Below are 16,778 nucleotides of genomic sequence, written 5' to 3' on the forward strand. Positions count from 1 at the left end.
GGATAGCAAGATCAGCTTATTAACCCTCAGACCCCATGAGACAAAGAGCCAATTCATATGGCTGGATCACTCAAACCCCCCATTTCGTGTCCTCATGGGTTTACATTATGCATTACGAAATGGTGTCCTTATTTTCCTGGCTGAGATTGAAATTCTCCCAGCTGCTGTAAAGTTGATAAATTCATTTGTCCCGTCAATGACCAGTATCAGTCAGCTACATTAGCTGTCTCTATCTAAACTACTAACAGGCATTGTGCTTCCTTTGTCTGGAACCGGGAGACATGGTTGTTTTGTTACCATGGTTATAGGATCTGACTGTTGGTGGCATTGGGAAATGAGCTTTGTAATAAGAGTATATGTCTGCCGTAAGTTATTTGAGTGAGAGCCAATTACATGTGTTATTAAGTGACTGAAGACAGAGTGTCCTTATTACCATTTATACTAAAAGCACGATGCAGTAACCATGACAATTGGACAACGCCACTGTTGTTACCAAAAGCCAGTCCTTATCTAGTATTACACTCAAATGTCATTTATGTAACAAACTCTTTAAGAGAACAAATTCTCAGAACAGGGGGTTGTCAGCAGCCAGAACTAGAAATATGTTTAAATTAAAAAGATCATTGATTGTTATGAACAAACTGATAATAACAAATAACTGATGACATATCTTGACTGATTCTCAGCTAAAGAATTTTGTCAAGTACAATTACAAATTCCATCTGTAACAACCTTTTGTCATGTTAATCAACAACATCAGAAAGCGGAAAAAGTTGAAAGTGTTACCCACGAGACAGAAGCGGCAAATACCAAACATCCGCCTCCCACTTCTCCTTATCATCATCAACACATAGCCTGGGCCTCACCTCACATTGTATTATTGTCCCCAACGATAGATAAGATAATGAAAGAGTGTGTTGTTTTGTTTCTCTACTTCATACATCACCCCAGACAATAGTGTTTCCAAACATACAAGATTTATGGTAGCCATACATGTTGACACATCACGTTTACTGATCTAGTACCTAGAAACAATATTAAAAAACAAATGTCTCCCATCTCTCATTTTTTAAATATTTGAATTTATAGTCAAGAAACGTTTTCAGCATTCACAATGGAACTTAATGAACAGACACTGGACATATTATGCAATAATAGAACTACTACTTGACCTTCCAGGAACCCAGTGGAGTTCACTCCTACACATGTAATAGGTTTACTACTGTACAATGTGAGGGCACAAAGTATGTCGCAGCCCAATAAGTGAAACACCCTCAGCTGGGTCACACTGACCTGGCTGGCCCTAGTCCAAGTCATACTGAGGACATGCTCTATTCAGAGTCAGTATTGCTTTAGCATTGGTTCAGGTCAATGATGACACAGGTTCCAGAATGATTTTGGAGCTTGGCCAAACATGTTTTTGGCATCATTAAAGCATATTTCAGTTTGAGCACAAGGTTCAGCATAGGTAGATGAAAAAAAATGGGAAGAAAACTTATCAGAATCATGCTTGGACAAGTGACCATAGTTACAGATTGTCCTGTTACACAGAAAATATCACAGGGCCAAGTAGAACCATAACCAACACTGTAAAGTTATAATGCAACACTAGCACCCTGTGTAGGGATCTATTTTTCTAGGAGACTTGCATTGTAGGGCACTGGCGGTCTAGGAGACTCGCATTCTAAAGGACTGGCATTCTAGGGCACTGGTGTCCTAGGAGACTCCTAAAGGACTGGCATTCTAGGGCACTGAAGTTCTAGGAGACTCGCATTATGGAAGATTCTCAATCTAAGAGACTTCAGTTCTCAAGGACTTGCATTAAAAGATGCCAGCAAAATTAACTCGAACTCGCACAAATCAGGAATAAGGAAACATTTAATTACAATTAGGAAATATTTACTGAAATTTGCAACGGATGCTGTTGGTCATGTATTGACCAAGGGGAAGAAAAAACCCTCCTGAGGAAAAATCAAAGAGATCCAGGTCTAACTGTTAAAAAAACATACAAGCACACATTTAGTGCTGACAAACAAGGAAACATAATCATGGCAAACAGGGACTGAGATCCATGATCATAGTTAAGGGAGACAGCTCATCACACCCAACTGCATTGCTTCAGACAGCAGGGTCACCTATGCCCCCAACCCATACACCCAACTGAGGTTGAAGAGAGGAAAGAAAATGCCATTCCACTCTGAAGAGAGGGTGAACTCCCAAGCTGGGTCGTAAGCTGCTGTTTGTGTACTACTTACCCATTTGTTTCTCTAACTCTGCAGCTTCGTCAGGTGTTGCCCGTGGGATAACTCCGGGATCACTGAAGCTAGTTCGGAATAATGTAGCCATGACGAATATAAACAAGGCCCCTCCGATGGCGGGAATTGCTGGAGTAACTTCCACTGCCAGATACACACAGCTGAAACAATCAGGAAGTGGGATTAGATACACAACTTGGGGCTGGAAGGTCTGCATGTACATGTGCTTATGTTTACATCATCCTTCCTGTTCTACCAAACATGCACCAGTGTTACATAAATAAAAAGGTGATATCAACAAACCAAAAACATTTCAGGAAATACCGGAAAGAGAGGGTTTAACACTGTATTTAACAGCAAATCAGATCTATCATAACGTGTAAGCGTAACGTTGTATGTCTGATATCCAGTGGTGGTTAGGGATGTGACTCTACAGAGAGAACTGCACCAACATAGACCACAGGGTCATCAATACCACCAGTATGTGAGGGATAGATGAAGGTGTGCATTGGTCTGAAGAAGTTTCAACATGAATGATAGAGGGGAATGGATGCTACAAGAAATGTAGTAAAGGCTGCAATGACTGCAGCCAATAAAGACATCAAGTATCCCATGAGAGTGAGAGGCGTTAAATGCCACTTTGAACAATTCCCCAGTTCTATTACAGTATGTGGAATGAAAGCCTGAAGTGCTGAAGGTCTTACATGTTTACCACTAACCTAAGAGCACCAGTATAACACCAACAAACTCAGAAATCTAATGTGGGCAAACCAAGATTTGAACCCACAGCCATAGGTTTCTGGTGTGCCAAGGGGACACCACTCTGAACAGCGAATTGCAGTTCCGTATATGATTTCCTGATTTATACCAACATCGCAGATACATGAACTCCGCTAAGCATTTAATCGTTAATACTCTGTGGGTCCAGATATTATATAGTCCTGACTACTTTTACTGGCACTTACAACATGGGAGAAGCAGTTATAAAATGGGAGAAGCAGTTATAACATGAGATAAAAGCAGATATAACATGAGAGAAGCAGTTATAAATATGGGAGACACATTTATAACATGGGAGATGCAAGATATAACATGGGAGAAGCAGTTATAACATGGGAAAAGCAGATATAACATGGGAAAAAGCAGCTATAACATGGGAAAAAGCAGCTATAAAATGGGAAAGGCAGTTATGACATCGGAAAAGCAGTTATAACATGGGAGAAGCAGCTATAACATGGGAAAAAGCAGCTATAAAATGGGAAAGGCAGTTATGACATCGGAAAAGCAGCTATAACATGGGAGATGCAAGATATAACATGGGAGAAGCAGCTATAACATGGGAAAAGCAGCTATAACATGGGAAAAAGCAGCTATAACATGGGAAAAAGCAGCTATAAAATGGGAAAGGCAGTTATGACATCGGAAAAGCAGTTATAACATGGGAGAAGCAGCTATAAAATGGGAAAGGCAGTTATGACATCGGAAAAGCAGCTATAACATGGGAGAAATAGTTATAACATGGGAAAAGCAGTTATAACATGGGAGATGTACTGCAGCTGATACAGACAATAACTACAAGTGGACCGAGGTCAGTTAGTTCTCCACTATAACTGTACCTCCCACAGTGATAATGACATGCTCCGATTGCTTTGCATAGATTATGACCAGAAAATCAACAGGAACAAACACAACTTCAAAGGTTACACTACTGACAAAACACATCGTTTACAAAGTCATTTCAGGTTTCATAACTGTGTTTATGGCTGTGCTGTGTCTGGAGGTCCAATAGTGTAGGAATGAAATAACATGAATGTAGGTCTTTTTTTTCGATGCTAAGTCTATAAAAAACATTCAGTAATTTCCCAAGTAAATTGATATGGAAAGGAATCAAATGTGTCCTTCAAGGGACATCACAGGTTTCAAAAATCAACCTCTTAAAAGAATGATGTTAGCCCTCAATCAATGTTAAGCAATTGTATTTTTCATTTTGGCAACCAATCTTTATAATGGAGCAGAAAACAAATGAAGCACGGGCCATAAAACTAAGCTATTCTTCTAGAATAACTGTCTGCTATGTCTCTGGTTACTGTGACCGTGTATCAGAAATCTCCATTTCAAATGTATTGAGATTTCATCAGACCACAAAATAAACTTTCCTGCTTACATGCTCTTGTCTAAATACTTGATGGCCAATAATGGCTTCAAACAACAAAACAACATGGTCTTCATGCTTATGCATGATTCACTGAACTGTCTTGAAGGCAGCCAAGCCTTGTGGAAGAAGAGCTTATTGAATAAGAGCTGTTGATACATGTTGGAGAATATCACACCAGGTGTATGCAAATATAAAAGATGAGCTGTTACCACCAATACAAAACATTTATTCCTTAGTAGAGACACCTCATGCACTTATATTGTACCTTGCCTAATCATATTTCAATCATGTAGAAATATTGATAGATCAATGCATTTGCAAGATGTACTTCATTTCATGATCAGGCTACAGATGCCTATCAGAGCTGCAACACAATGCAAAATTCTCTCAAATTCCAAGATCCCATTTAACTCTATACAGGCTAACTAAAAGGTGAAAGTTTCTCATGCACAAACACACACACACACACACACGTGCACTCTGTGCCTGAAGCTATTTCTCTATCTTCACAAACTCATCATTCAGCTGACCAAGCAGATTATACTTATATTAGGTGTTAATATTACTGTAATTTACAAAGAGGCTAGTACAGGTCAGGTGAGCTTGTATCTGTCCGACAAGAGGAAGAACCTGAGTGCCTGGTACTCTCATGCAGCACCCATTACATAATGTAATTCTTCTTTATGAAACAGTCATAATTTGGAAGAATATTGCTTTGCAAAATGGTCACAGCACATGTCAAGTGCGATTTTGAAGCATATGATATCTTATAGATTTTAATGAGATTTTAGTCTATCATTTGACATCGAAGACTGAGCCAAGTTTAATCATTATTGCTCATACCAGAATGTTACGCTTTCATTCATTTTATAGTTTCTTGGGTTGAAAAGGCTTTATTTGCCTTGAAATGTAAACCTACTCAAATTCCAAGTTAATTTTGAAACATGATCGCTACCATGGCAACGTCAGTTTGCAGAAATTATGTAGAATTACTGTTTTTAGAGAAAAAAATATCACAATCGATCTCTTCATAGGATACATTTTATTAATTAACCAGCATATTGCACTGACAGATTGAGACACAGAAGGTGTAGACTCTTCAGTGTGGATGAAGCTGTTGTCCACGTTGAGTCTAATATGTGTATATTATGGATTCGATACATGACATATGCACCACCTGTCTGTGAACTTATTTCAGCAAAGACATCCACTTTTAAACCACTGTCTGACATTTAAATATTTTACTTCACTCACAAAATCAAACCGTTTTTATTTGATTTAATTTGATGTGCGCTTTAAGTAGAATACATAAAAACTCTCTTCAGTGTTGCAGACAACTTGTATCTAAACTAATAAATTCCTAATAATTTGAAGAACAAGTTCTCAGAGAATCTGTTTTCTTTCTTTTTTTTGTTAAATTTTCACAACGCAATAACCCAGGTATATGATACCACCCCGTAAATAACGGAGTCTATAGAAGACAAGCTAATGATTGATATTAGGAGCAACAATCCAGTGCTCACTTGCACAAAGAGATCTTAGCACTATATTAGAGTATTGGAGTCATCATAGCGTTAAGATCACTTTGTGAACGTGGGCCCAGGCCTTCAGGATATGATGACACACTATCATCTAAGTCACCAAACCAGACCATCCAATCAATTAAGACATCCTGTTTAAACCATACAAGGACCAGTTCTAATCTGGATTCATAGTTTGTCCATGAACTCATCAATCTAGTTATATCTTTGAAAATTGATCAAAACAAGTGTTTGCCACTGATGTGGCAATGTCCCCCGCCGCTAAAGAATGGAATATCTATATTTACTACTTTTTATTTTTGGGTCACATACAAGATGCCTGAAATGACTGGTGTCTGCATAATCACCCAATGTACCGTATATGACCGTCTATAAGCCGACCCCATGGATAAGCCAACCCCCAAACTTGACCCTCAAAATCAGTGTCAAAATCATATCTCTCATGGATAGGCCGCCCCCCCCCCCCCGTGACGGGTCGCGGCCAACAGAGACTAGAGTACCCGGTAAGTATGTTCCATCAACGACGAGACACCATTACGAGAATATTACATAATAAAGATTACCGGTGTTTGTTTACCTTTTTTTAACGATCACTGCTTGCATCAACAACGAGACGCCATTTGGAAAGTGGATATACAGCGTAAGTGTAGGTGAGAATACTACATAATAAAGATTACCGGTGTATTGTGGCAACATGTGCTTGTGTTCCTTTTTATATCCGACGATCACTGCTTGCATCAACAACGAGACGCCATTTTGTGAAATCGGTGAGTATGGAAATGTGAACCCAAGAGAAAAAGTACCATCGGTAAATAAAAACTGAAGTCAACTTTTGTTTCAAAATATATTATTTAAGTGTCCATATTTCATCTATATATATATGACAATAAGAAAAATAGTCCACTAACAATAAACACGCGACAAACTCATCCCACAGACAACTGGCAGTTACCAATAATTATAACTTTGGTCCACATTATTCAAAGAATTCACTGTCATATATATTGTGTCTACTCACGCGGATCGAAGCGAAGTGTAGTTGACAGAAAATGCATAATATATTTTGCTTCTCTAAATATCATATTTATTGTAGCAACAAACTGGCTTGCTTATTTTACCCCATTCAACAATCACAAACTGATTACCGCCTCGTTCCATGTCACGTGCTTACCACGTTCATGATGGTCCATATAACCTTAGTGTTGATTATATATTTTTTACATAAAAACTATTACACAATGCTAGGATATATTTCTTTTGGTTAAATAATAGTATTCAATCAATAGAATTCATCCCGTTATATTATTGTGCATGTTTGAACTTGTTCGCCGGAAAACGTGTGCACAGCTGATTGCTATTTCCGGCTTTGTGTACGAGACAAATACGCACGGTAATCTTAATCCCTGCAAATAAAACAATGCCCAGCAAAAACAACTTATAACTTAAATGGTAATTAATCTTGTCTAGTGATGTTTAATTGCAAATTTGACGTCTCTACTGACAAAGTCGTCTTCTGTTGTTTGTTCATGCGAAGTGATACGATGTTGTTTTCTTACCCCTGGAAAAAAGTTTGACAAAAGTGTATAACTCTTGGATAAGACGACCCCCTTCTACAGACTGCTTTTTTTGGTCCTCAAAATTCGGCTTATAGACGGTCATATACGGTAGGCTGTCAACATACTTGAAAACATTGGGTGCAATGTTTTATGAGATATCGCCTTTAAAAAGTAGTCAAAGTATCGTGGTGACCTTGAAGATAAGGTCACGGTCACCGAAATAAACTGGTGTCTGTGTAATACCCCAACGTAAACTGTCACCAAATTTGAAGACATTGGGTACAACAGTCCATAAGATATCGCGTTAACAAGAGTTAAAAGTGTGAAAAGTGTCATGGTGACCTTGAAGATAAGGTCAAGGTCACCCAAAATCAACTGGTGTCTGCGTAATCCCCCAATGTATGCTGTCACCAAATTTGAAGACATTGGGTACAACAGTCGATGAGATGCCATGTTAAGAAGAGTTTGAAAAGTGTTCAAAGTGTCGTGGTGACGTTGAAAATAAGGTCATGGTCACCTAAATAAACTGGTGTCTGAGTAATCCCCCAATGTAGGCTGTCACCAAATTTGAAGACACTGGGTACAACAGTGTATGAGATATCACGTTAACAACAGTTTGAAAAGTGGTCAGTGTCGAAAATAAGGTCAAGGTCACCCAAATCGTCTGGTGTCTTTGCAATCCCCTAATGTAGGCTGTCACCAAATTTCAAGACATTGGGTACAACATTTCATGATTATCGCGTTAACAAGAGTTTGAAAATTGGTAAGTGTCGTGGTGATCTTGAAAATAAGGTCAAGGTCACCCAAATCAACTGGTGTCTGCATAATCTCCCAATGTAGGCTGTCACCAAATTTGAAGACATTGGGTGCAACAGTTCATGAGATATCGCGTTAACAAGAATCGGGACGTACGTACGTATGTACGGACGCCGCTGAATACATAGTCCCCCATTCCGCGTTGCGGCGGGGGACAACAACCTGTCCATTCTTCATCAGAGAGAGAAAAACTCATTTTAATTACATAGATGGTACATGCACCTGCTGCCCTGTTCATATTGATTGAATTGTTATGGTTTACATATTTAAAAATTCTGATTGGTTTTGAATCTACAACCAACAGCTTGGGCCTCCATAAGGCAACATGTTCCTGACCATGGCATCCCACCCACGTTCTCCACTCTGCAGCCGGAGCAGAACATCCATACTTGACATGCCTCGTCACAAATACCATAAATGCATCACTCCCACAGTGAGACAGTTGGGAGCTAAATGAGCACATGATAAAAACTGTTCATGGAAAAGCTCCCCAGCATGTACTAGGCCATCTTGAGATCAGACATGCTTGGAACAAACACAATTTTGAGCTTGCTTGATTAGAAGTCAGGCTTGCCAAGCCATAAAGACAAATTCACTTCATAGCACCACACGATAAGGATGCCATACATCATAATCTAATTTGCAAGGTATTTAACAACCATGGGCCTTACCAGAGTTCAGAATGGGGGACACACAGATTTAAATAGGATATTCAACTTGTTTTGTCTTGTCAGAAATTGTGAACTTTGGCAAAATCCTCATTTTCTTGAATTCTAAAAATTATTTTAAATGAGATTGCCCATTAAATGAGTGCATTCTCTTAAACCGGTGAGTAAACGTGAGTGGGAAGATGTATATTCCAATTTGGGAAGACCAACTGACATTTATCATGGCCACACATTAACCTCTTAAAATACATGCCTCGATCCATTCCTGGAGACATTTTCACATTCAGACACTAGTCTCAGACCAAGAATTACCCATGGAGACTCCTGACATTATGTTCATGACATACAGACCTCTGTCCTCTTTCACAAACAAGCCATATTAGCACGAAAATGATCGCAACTCTCATAATTTGATAAAGACTTCTGACAGTCTAAGATTGATTTGTGGAACAAATCCATACACAAGGTACTGGGTGAAACTGAAACAGTGGTATTTGGCTCTTATATTCTATTAATGTACAAAGTGTGATTCCCCATTAATGGAACACGGAACAGGAGACTTTATCTTGGTTGTCAGTTACTGTTAAATGTCGTAATGTACAAAGTGTGATTCCCCATTAATGGAACAAGGAACAGGAGACTTTATCTTGGTTGTCAGTTACTGTTAAATGTCGTAATGTACAAAGTGTGATTCCCCATTAATGGAACAAGGAACAGGAGACTTTATCTTGGTTGTCAGTTACTGTTAAATGTCGTAATGTACAAAGTGTGATTCCCCATTAATGGAACAAGGAACAGGAGACTTTATCTTGGTTGTCAGTTACTGTTAAATGTCCATAACAAAACTAACAATTGTATGGATACAATTTCTGATTTATTGCATTATCCAATAAGACTTTAGTAGTTTGTGTTATTATTTACTCATTAAATGCAGCTAAAAATCTTTGGGACACCCTCAAAAGTATCAGTTCAGCTATCTAAGAAAATGTGTATAATTTGAACAACATTAAATTCAAAGCATTCTTCATCCCCGTTGCTGATCATCATATAACATATATGAACATTAAATGTTTATTATAAACCCCATCAAGACTTTATGAACCTTTGATGAGCACCATTCAGGTGCATCCCTGATTGTATATGGAGATATTCAGCAGAAAGCTCAGATCAACTCAAATAGGATGTGACATTCCATAAAAATTGTTTTGGGCCTCAACTGCAATGACGAACTGCTAATGCAAAGTGCTGCTTCACAATCTTATAGCCTTACCAGTGTTTTAAATAAAGAATGAAGGTCAAGTAGTTCTTCCAATAACCCTTATGTCAAAACTCCAATATTTAGGGCATTTGTTGAACCAGCATTTAAACTGTGAAACAAAAATATCTATGGCTTTCAACATACTGGTAATCTGACAAGTTTTCTGAAAGGGAAATGTATTGATTCTCTGGATTCCTTTCTAATATATTTATAACTTTGCCATTTTTTCTTCAATATTTACATTTCATTTCTTGGATTCAAATATTCCACTCAACTTTAACTTGGGGCATTAGACTTTTACGGAGGTGGTGCAGAATGTGACTGTTGGAAGTTCACAGTAGTTCACCATCTGAAAATTATTCTTAATACAAACCATGCAGATTATTTACATGAAAGGACAAGTTTACAGTATTGGGAGAAATGAGTGTGCTCCAGTCTCAGTCTCTGTGCCATTCAACACTTGACTGTAAACCAGTATCAGAAGACCAGGGTCTCCTTTCACAAAGTACTAAGGTGATCCTAAGTCACTGAGGTAACCTTAGTGCAATGTTAAAGAATGGGAGTTAAAGTTAACCTTAGTAAAGGTTGCTCCGTGAAAAGAGCCCCTGGTGAGCTCAACCTGACCATACCACCATTCATTTGCTCTTGTCGTGTATCTAAGAACATAACAAGATTTAGTAAATAACAGGTAGATGTCACAAGACTGAAGACAAGTGACTGTTTCTATCCTTGAAAACAATTAACTGACCCTCTCTCCCATCTCTTCAGAAACTAATGCTGAAGCACAAATCCTGACTGGAAGATGGAGGAGTTTATGGAAGAGATATTGTAGGTCAGCTCAACCTGCTATGTTGAAAGACTGATGGAAGCCTGAAGCCACTTCACCAGTTATACCTGTACCAGAAGACTTCCGTATGAAGTTGGTTAATCAGATCACATTTTGCTTATGAGGCAAACTGGATGTACAATCAGTTCCATCTGACAGCAAGGCAGACCTTTCATGTGTTGCGGACTTTCTAACAGCTTTAGTCTCGCCCTTCAGCCTTTTCAACAAGCAGTGATCTGCTTCCAACAATACATGTCATGGACGTGGCTTGCAGTCAGTGTTTGTTGTTGGTTACTTTGCAACAGTGTATGCCTGGCGGGCTCAAACAACTTACAGTTATTATTGTTTCTGGTCCTTCAATCCACAAAGCTGATCCTCATATAATCCAAACTATTTAAAATGGGTACATATTTTTAAATCAACCATGGAAGTACAGGAGGGCTTGTCATGACACAAGTGACTACAGTAAGATTTAATTTTTAAGATATACAAATACTTCAGCAGCAAATCACAAACTTAGGACACATTTGGCTGAACATGAATGAGAGAAAGAGAATGAGAGTGACAGAGAGAAAGAAACTGAGTGAGTGAATGACAGTGTGAGTGAGTGAGTGATGCCACTTTGTATGGTATATTAGTGGGAGGCCCAAGTTTTCATTTGTTCCAGGTATGGGTATAGTGTTGACAAACTAAGATGAGATGAAACTGAAAATTATGTTGCCTTCAAGATTATTTCACTTCCAGCGCAAAGCAGGGAAACAACAAGTTTCATCTTTTAAGATTTTCCATATGACACTGCCGGGGATAAAACCTGGAGCAGAGCAGGTGCTCTATCCACTAAATCATGGAGGAATTTCTGTCACTATGTTAGTCCACAGGTCACAAATCATTTACCACAGTGATGACAGAAGATGGTCACTATAGTGAAGTGTAATGTTATACTGCACACTACATACCAGTTAACTATCATCAAGCGTCCACATCTAAACCACAGAATCATTTAAACAGAGACTACGTGATAATTTATTTCAATCTTGGCATTCATCTTTGGACAGTAACCGTAAATGTCTTTACTATAAGCAATTCAAATCTTTGTTAAATGTTGAGAGCTACTTGATAAATAATGATATCCCTCAATATTTAAAAACTATATATGCCCGATTTCGGTGCTGTAATTTTAAACTAGCAGTTGAAACGGGCAGATACACTGATGTTGCATATAATGAAAGGCATTGCCTGTTTTGTAAATTAAATGGTATCTTTGTTGTTGAAGATGAATGGCATGTGTTTTATATCTGTGATGCATATTCTCATATCAGAAATAAGTACATATCAAAATATTTTAGTAAATGTCCATCAATTATTAATTTTATATCAATATTACAGAGTGAAAAATGTTAATATTATCAAGGATGTATGTCTATTTTTATACTTTGTTGACAAGAAACACAAATCTAAATGAAATATATATGTGCTCTACTTATCATCAATTTATGTACATGTATTTTGGGCCGGAGGCCTGTTACTGAAATAAAATTCTGTTCTGTTCTGTTCTGCCACAGTACAGCTAGGGCAACTGTCAAACTGTCAAACTGATATTGGAAACATATTGTCACGACAAGAATGGAATGCTTGATCTCGTGGCAAACAAATCAATGTGATCGGGCTGATGAACCTACTGGAAATTATACAATGATTGCCACCAGTGTTCCCAGGACGAGACCACTGGTTTCATACTAATCAGAAACACACGACCATCTTGTGGACGATGAACTTGATCTTTCTGGTTGTTCATTATATGATGTTAACCTTTGTCATGAAACACCTCACAAACATGGCGTATGGAAGAAGAACTTGATCACAGAAGAAATGAGTCCCTGAATGTTCACTGAATGGTGCTGCGGTACAGTTATGTTATTGTGACGGTACATATGGATACTCAAAGGATACAAATATGTATAAGGGTGACATATAATATTGAATGAAATATAATACCTTATTTTGACGTTTACCCGCATTTTCTGTGTATTCATTTTTTTTTTTTTGAGTCAAGTCTTTCAAATATGTTATATCTGCAGACATTCTTTTTGAAAATATGCATTTGAAGAATGCTTCAAATGCTGTTTGAGGTGACTACTTCTAATCTGTGTTTGTTTGTGTGCTGCTCCAGTGTGTAACATGTCAGTATTCTCACTACAGTGATTACACATCTAAGTATCAGTAAGTGAGACCGAGTCACCATTCTCTGCATTATTCACTGCAGAACAGTGTCTGCCATCCCTGTAACATAAAATCTGTATATAACTACAATTATGCACTTAAAAGTACACATTAAGTAATTTTGCACATAGTTAAACCACTAATAGGTTTTTAACCTTTTTATGCATATTTGTACCCAAGCAACTCAAAATGAATCTGGTAATGGTGATTGACTTCGCCATTTTCCATAAATACACATCTTATCAGGAGCTCTGGTTCATCCTCTTTGGTGAAGTAATACTCCTGCAGCAAGTACTGAGTTATCTGGTATTCCATCTTGATAAACCCCTGCATGCCACAGACATGAATTTACTATAACATCGTGGATGGTCTACATTCATCACACCTGATGATGTACAGGCATCACAGAGCGTAATATGATTACATAGTGTATCATGTGAAAGTGTATCGTCACTCCTGTCCTCATGTGAATCGGTTCCAAGGTCCACAGGACACACAGGATCACAGCTGTGTGTAACTACATCTTAAACACAGCATACACTGGCGGACATACTTACGATATGCTTCATCAAACTGCCAACTGGTAATAATATACTAGATGTTTATAACACCTCATAAACAAACCCAGGGGACATTTGGGGGCCCAAACTGGATCTCACTGTACCAGGATGAAACCAAGATAACATGATAATGGTGTGATAATCCCACATGGTGTCACAGTAACCAGCCCTCAGAAACAACTGTTCCCCCTCAAAATAATCATATCCTACTTCTTCACTTAGGTGCCTTTCGATAACAGGAATTTTTCAAATTCCCACGAACATGGTTAAAAATTCAGTGCAAATGTTTGGAGGTCAGATCCTGTAAATTGGGGGAAGGGGATTTCCTGCTTCTGGTTTCCATTATAAGCTTCAGATGGATGCAGCTGACAGAATCCTGAAATACTGACAGGAAACATAAGCTGCAGACCTTTACCATGACAATAATAAGGGTTGGTTCTTAAACTAGATTTTCCGATATTGATAAACTGTCACTATTAAATACTTCAAAGAAAAACAGAATGTTGCGTCTCATGCATGTGATCTGAAATTGTTTACAAGATAAACTCATTCATAAAAGACAGGAACTATGAAAGCTTAATGTTTAGTAAGGTTAGTGGATATTATGAATTCTTACAAATGCCAAAACTAGCCAAATGTTTTACTTCCTGGGTGCTTTATCTGGACCATATGAATATGTTACCTACATTTTGACTATAAAATAACTATATTAGGTTACAAAGCATATTTTCAATATGATAAAAATAACTTTCATGTTTGTGAATAGTAGGATCAGATGTTTCAAATGGCACATGACATGTAGCTGCGGAGATGTTTTACAAACAGATAATTTCCTTGATTATAAGTGTCAACTTCATCTATCAAGCGTGAGTTTCTGGGAACTCGGTGTGAGAGCAGTAAAAGCTTCTGGTTGAGTGGTGTTGAACGAGTTAATCAACAACTGAGCACAAACCATATTTTAAAAACTTCAAGTATAATATGCTTTCTGACATTTTATTTATTCTAACTCAATCTAAAGAGATTTTTTTTATTAATTTGAATTAAAATGTTTCCCGGTTGTTGCTAAGGTAATGTGCTTCAGCTTAATCAATACAACAACCAGTCAAATGATAATCATCATTTGACCTCATTCAAACTCATTTAACATGTTGTTGTTATATATTCATCAACAATCACTTAGCTTCTTGTTGTGTCCATTAAACAGAAGCACATTACCTTGGCAACAACCATAAATATTAATTTGAAATATAAAACTAAAACTTTTTAAGCCAAATCAATGTGGTGATTCACCCACCTAAAAATACCAAAGTACGTGCTGACATCACTGCCTTCCATGATGCACTTCCAGGAAGATCAATATCCATTGGAGAAATCAATTACTAATCACACTGTTTACTTGCTGCAATTGGGTAACTGACCCCATCTTATTTGTTGTTTATTCAATGGTTAAGCTGCACTAAGCAATATACCAGTTATATGATGGCAGCCTATAAATAATCCAGTTTGGATCAGACAATCCAGTGATTGATATTGTGAGCAACGACTTGTGACACTGTGAGGTATGAGGAAAGTGTAATACTTCAGCAACTTCCCAGCACTATCACAGCAGGGAACACCAAGAACAGGCATCACATATTGGACTCTAACCTGGGCCTTTGGCATGACAAGCAAATGCTGTAACTGCTAGCCTAACCCTGTGCCCCACATAATCAGCAATTCATCAATAAGTTCAAATATTGATGTTAACATTTTGATAGGTTTTATAAAATACAACTATTTCCTTTTCCACATCTTTTGATAAAAAATACACTCTCCTTGAAGAAAGACATGGGCATTTATTTGGACAATATTGATAAATATATATCAGACAATATTGAACAAATTCTCCATAATACATTGTACCTCTTAACCTCCCAAACAACTTCCAGATCAATCTGCTTATCTCGGAAAATAGACTAATTATTGAAAGCGTTAAACCAATACTGGAATAGTATCACAGAAGTATTCTTAACAGCAATAGTACTGCAGCGACATCTTTAACTATCAAGGTACTATTTCGATAATAGATATATCTTCACATGACAGCATGAACGATCTAAGGCTGAACATGTTCAAAGTAGTCACTTGTCTGCCCAATCATCATTTCAGTCTAGGATGTTCCTCAAAAGGGAGACGGCAGGCAATTTATGTCGACTTGACTGGAAGTGGAACATTTATGTCTGAAATGCCTTGCACAATGCGATCACTCCCTCCAATTACCCAGCCATGAGTAAAGTAACGCGAGAGTCAGATCTTGGTTACTATGACCTGTTTACTAACACAACATATTTACTCTTTGTGAATCATATTTGCTAGTTCCTTCTGCCTTAGTTATTTAAGCCAATCAGACAAGTGATTCATGCATAGTATTTGTACATAGCACATTTCTCATCAATAGCAGCCTCATCTTGCTCAAGGAATCAATTTCTCCTTCCAAAATCGATACTGTCGACGTAAATGGCCAGTAACCCATCACAGTTCAAAAAGCTCACTAATCCAGCAATTTAATGTTTTAGCATTTAAGATGGGTACAAACAGTCAAAATACAGGTGAGTATACATAGTATAGAGGTAAGTAATCACCAGAAACAACACTAGTTCCAAGACAAATGGATACAAGCATTGACAAGGTTACAAGTTTATCAGAGCAGAATAATGAGCTTGAGCTCATTGTTGTGACTTGGAACTCACTGTTGCTGTATGAAAATGTCAATACATTGCTTGGAGATCTTTGATAATGATATTGTGTCATACCATGGAAACACCATGATATTGATCAGATGCTCAGCAATATTCCAGCAATGACGACGGTCTGTACATAATCGAGTCTGATCCAAACAATTCAGCGGTTGACATTATGAGCAGCACTCCCTGTCGTCAGTTGA

At 37.8% G+C, this 16,778-nt stretch overlaps 1 protein-coding gene across 7 annotated transcripts in view; it reads right to left on the minus strand.

Moving 5' to 3' along the window:
• The window catches only part of LOC124263150 (palmitoyltransferase ZDHHC14-like), a 92,455-nt gene that overhangs the window by 56,758 nt on the left and 18,919 nt on the right, over positions 1-16,778 (minus strand). For all 7 annotated transcript variants that reach the window (XM_046697715.1, XM_046697712.1, XM_046697713.1 and 4 more), the window contains one exon: positions 2,256-2,416. In XM_046697715.1, the coding sequence (XP_046553671.1) occupies positions 2,256-2,416 (161 nt within the window). The remainder of the gene's footprint in view (positions 1-2,255; positions 2,417-16,778) is intronic.

This window comes from Haliotis rubra, unplaced genomic scaffold (assembly GCF_003918875.1).
Source record: "Haliotis rubra isolate DU_JTF1 unplaced genomic scaffold, ASM391887v1 Scf87, whole genome shotgun sequence".
NCBI classification, from domain to species: Eukaryota; Metazoa; Mollusca; class Gastropoda; order Lepetellida; family Haliotidae; genus Haliotis; species Haliotis rubra.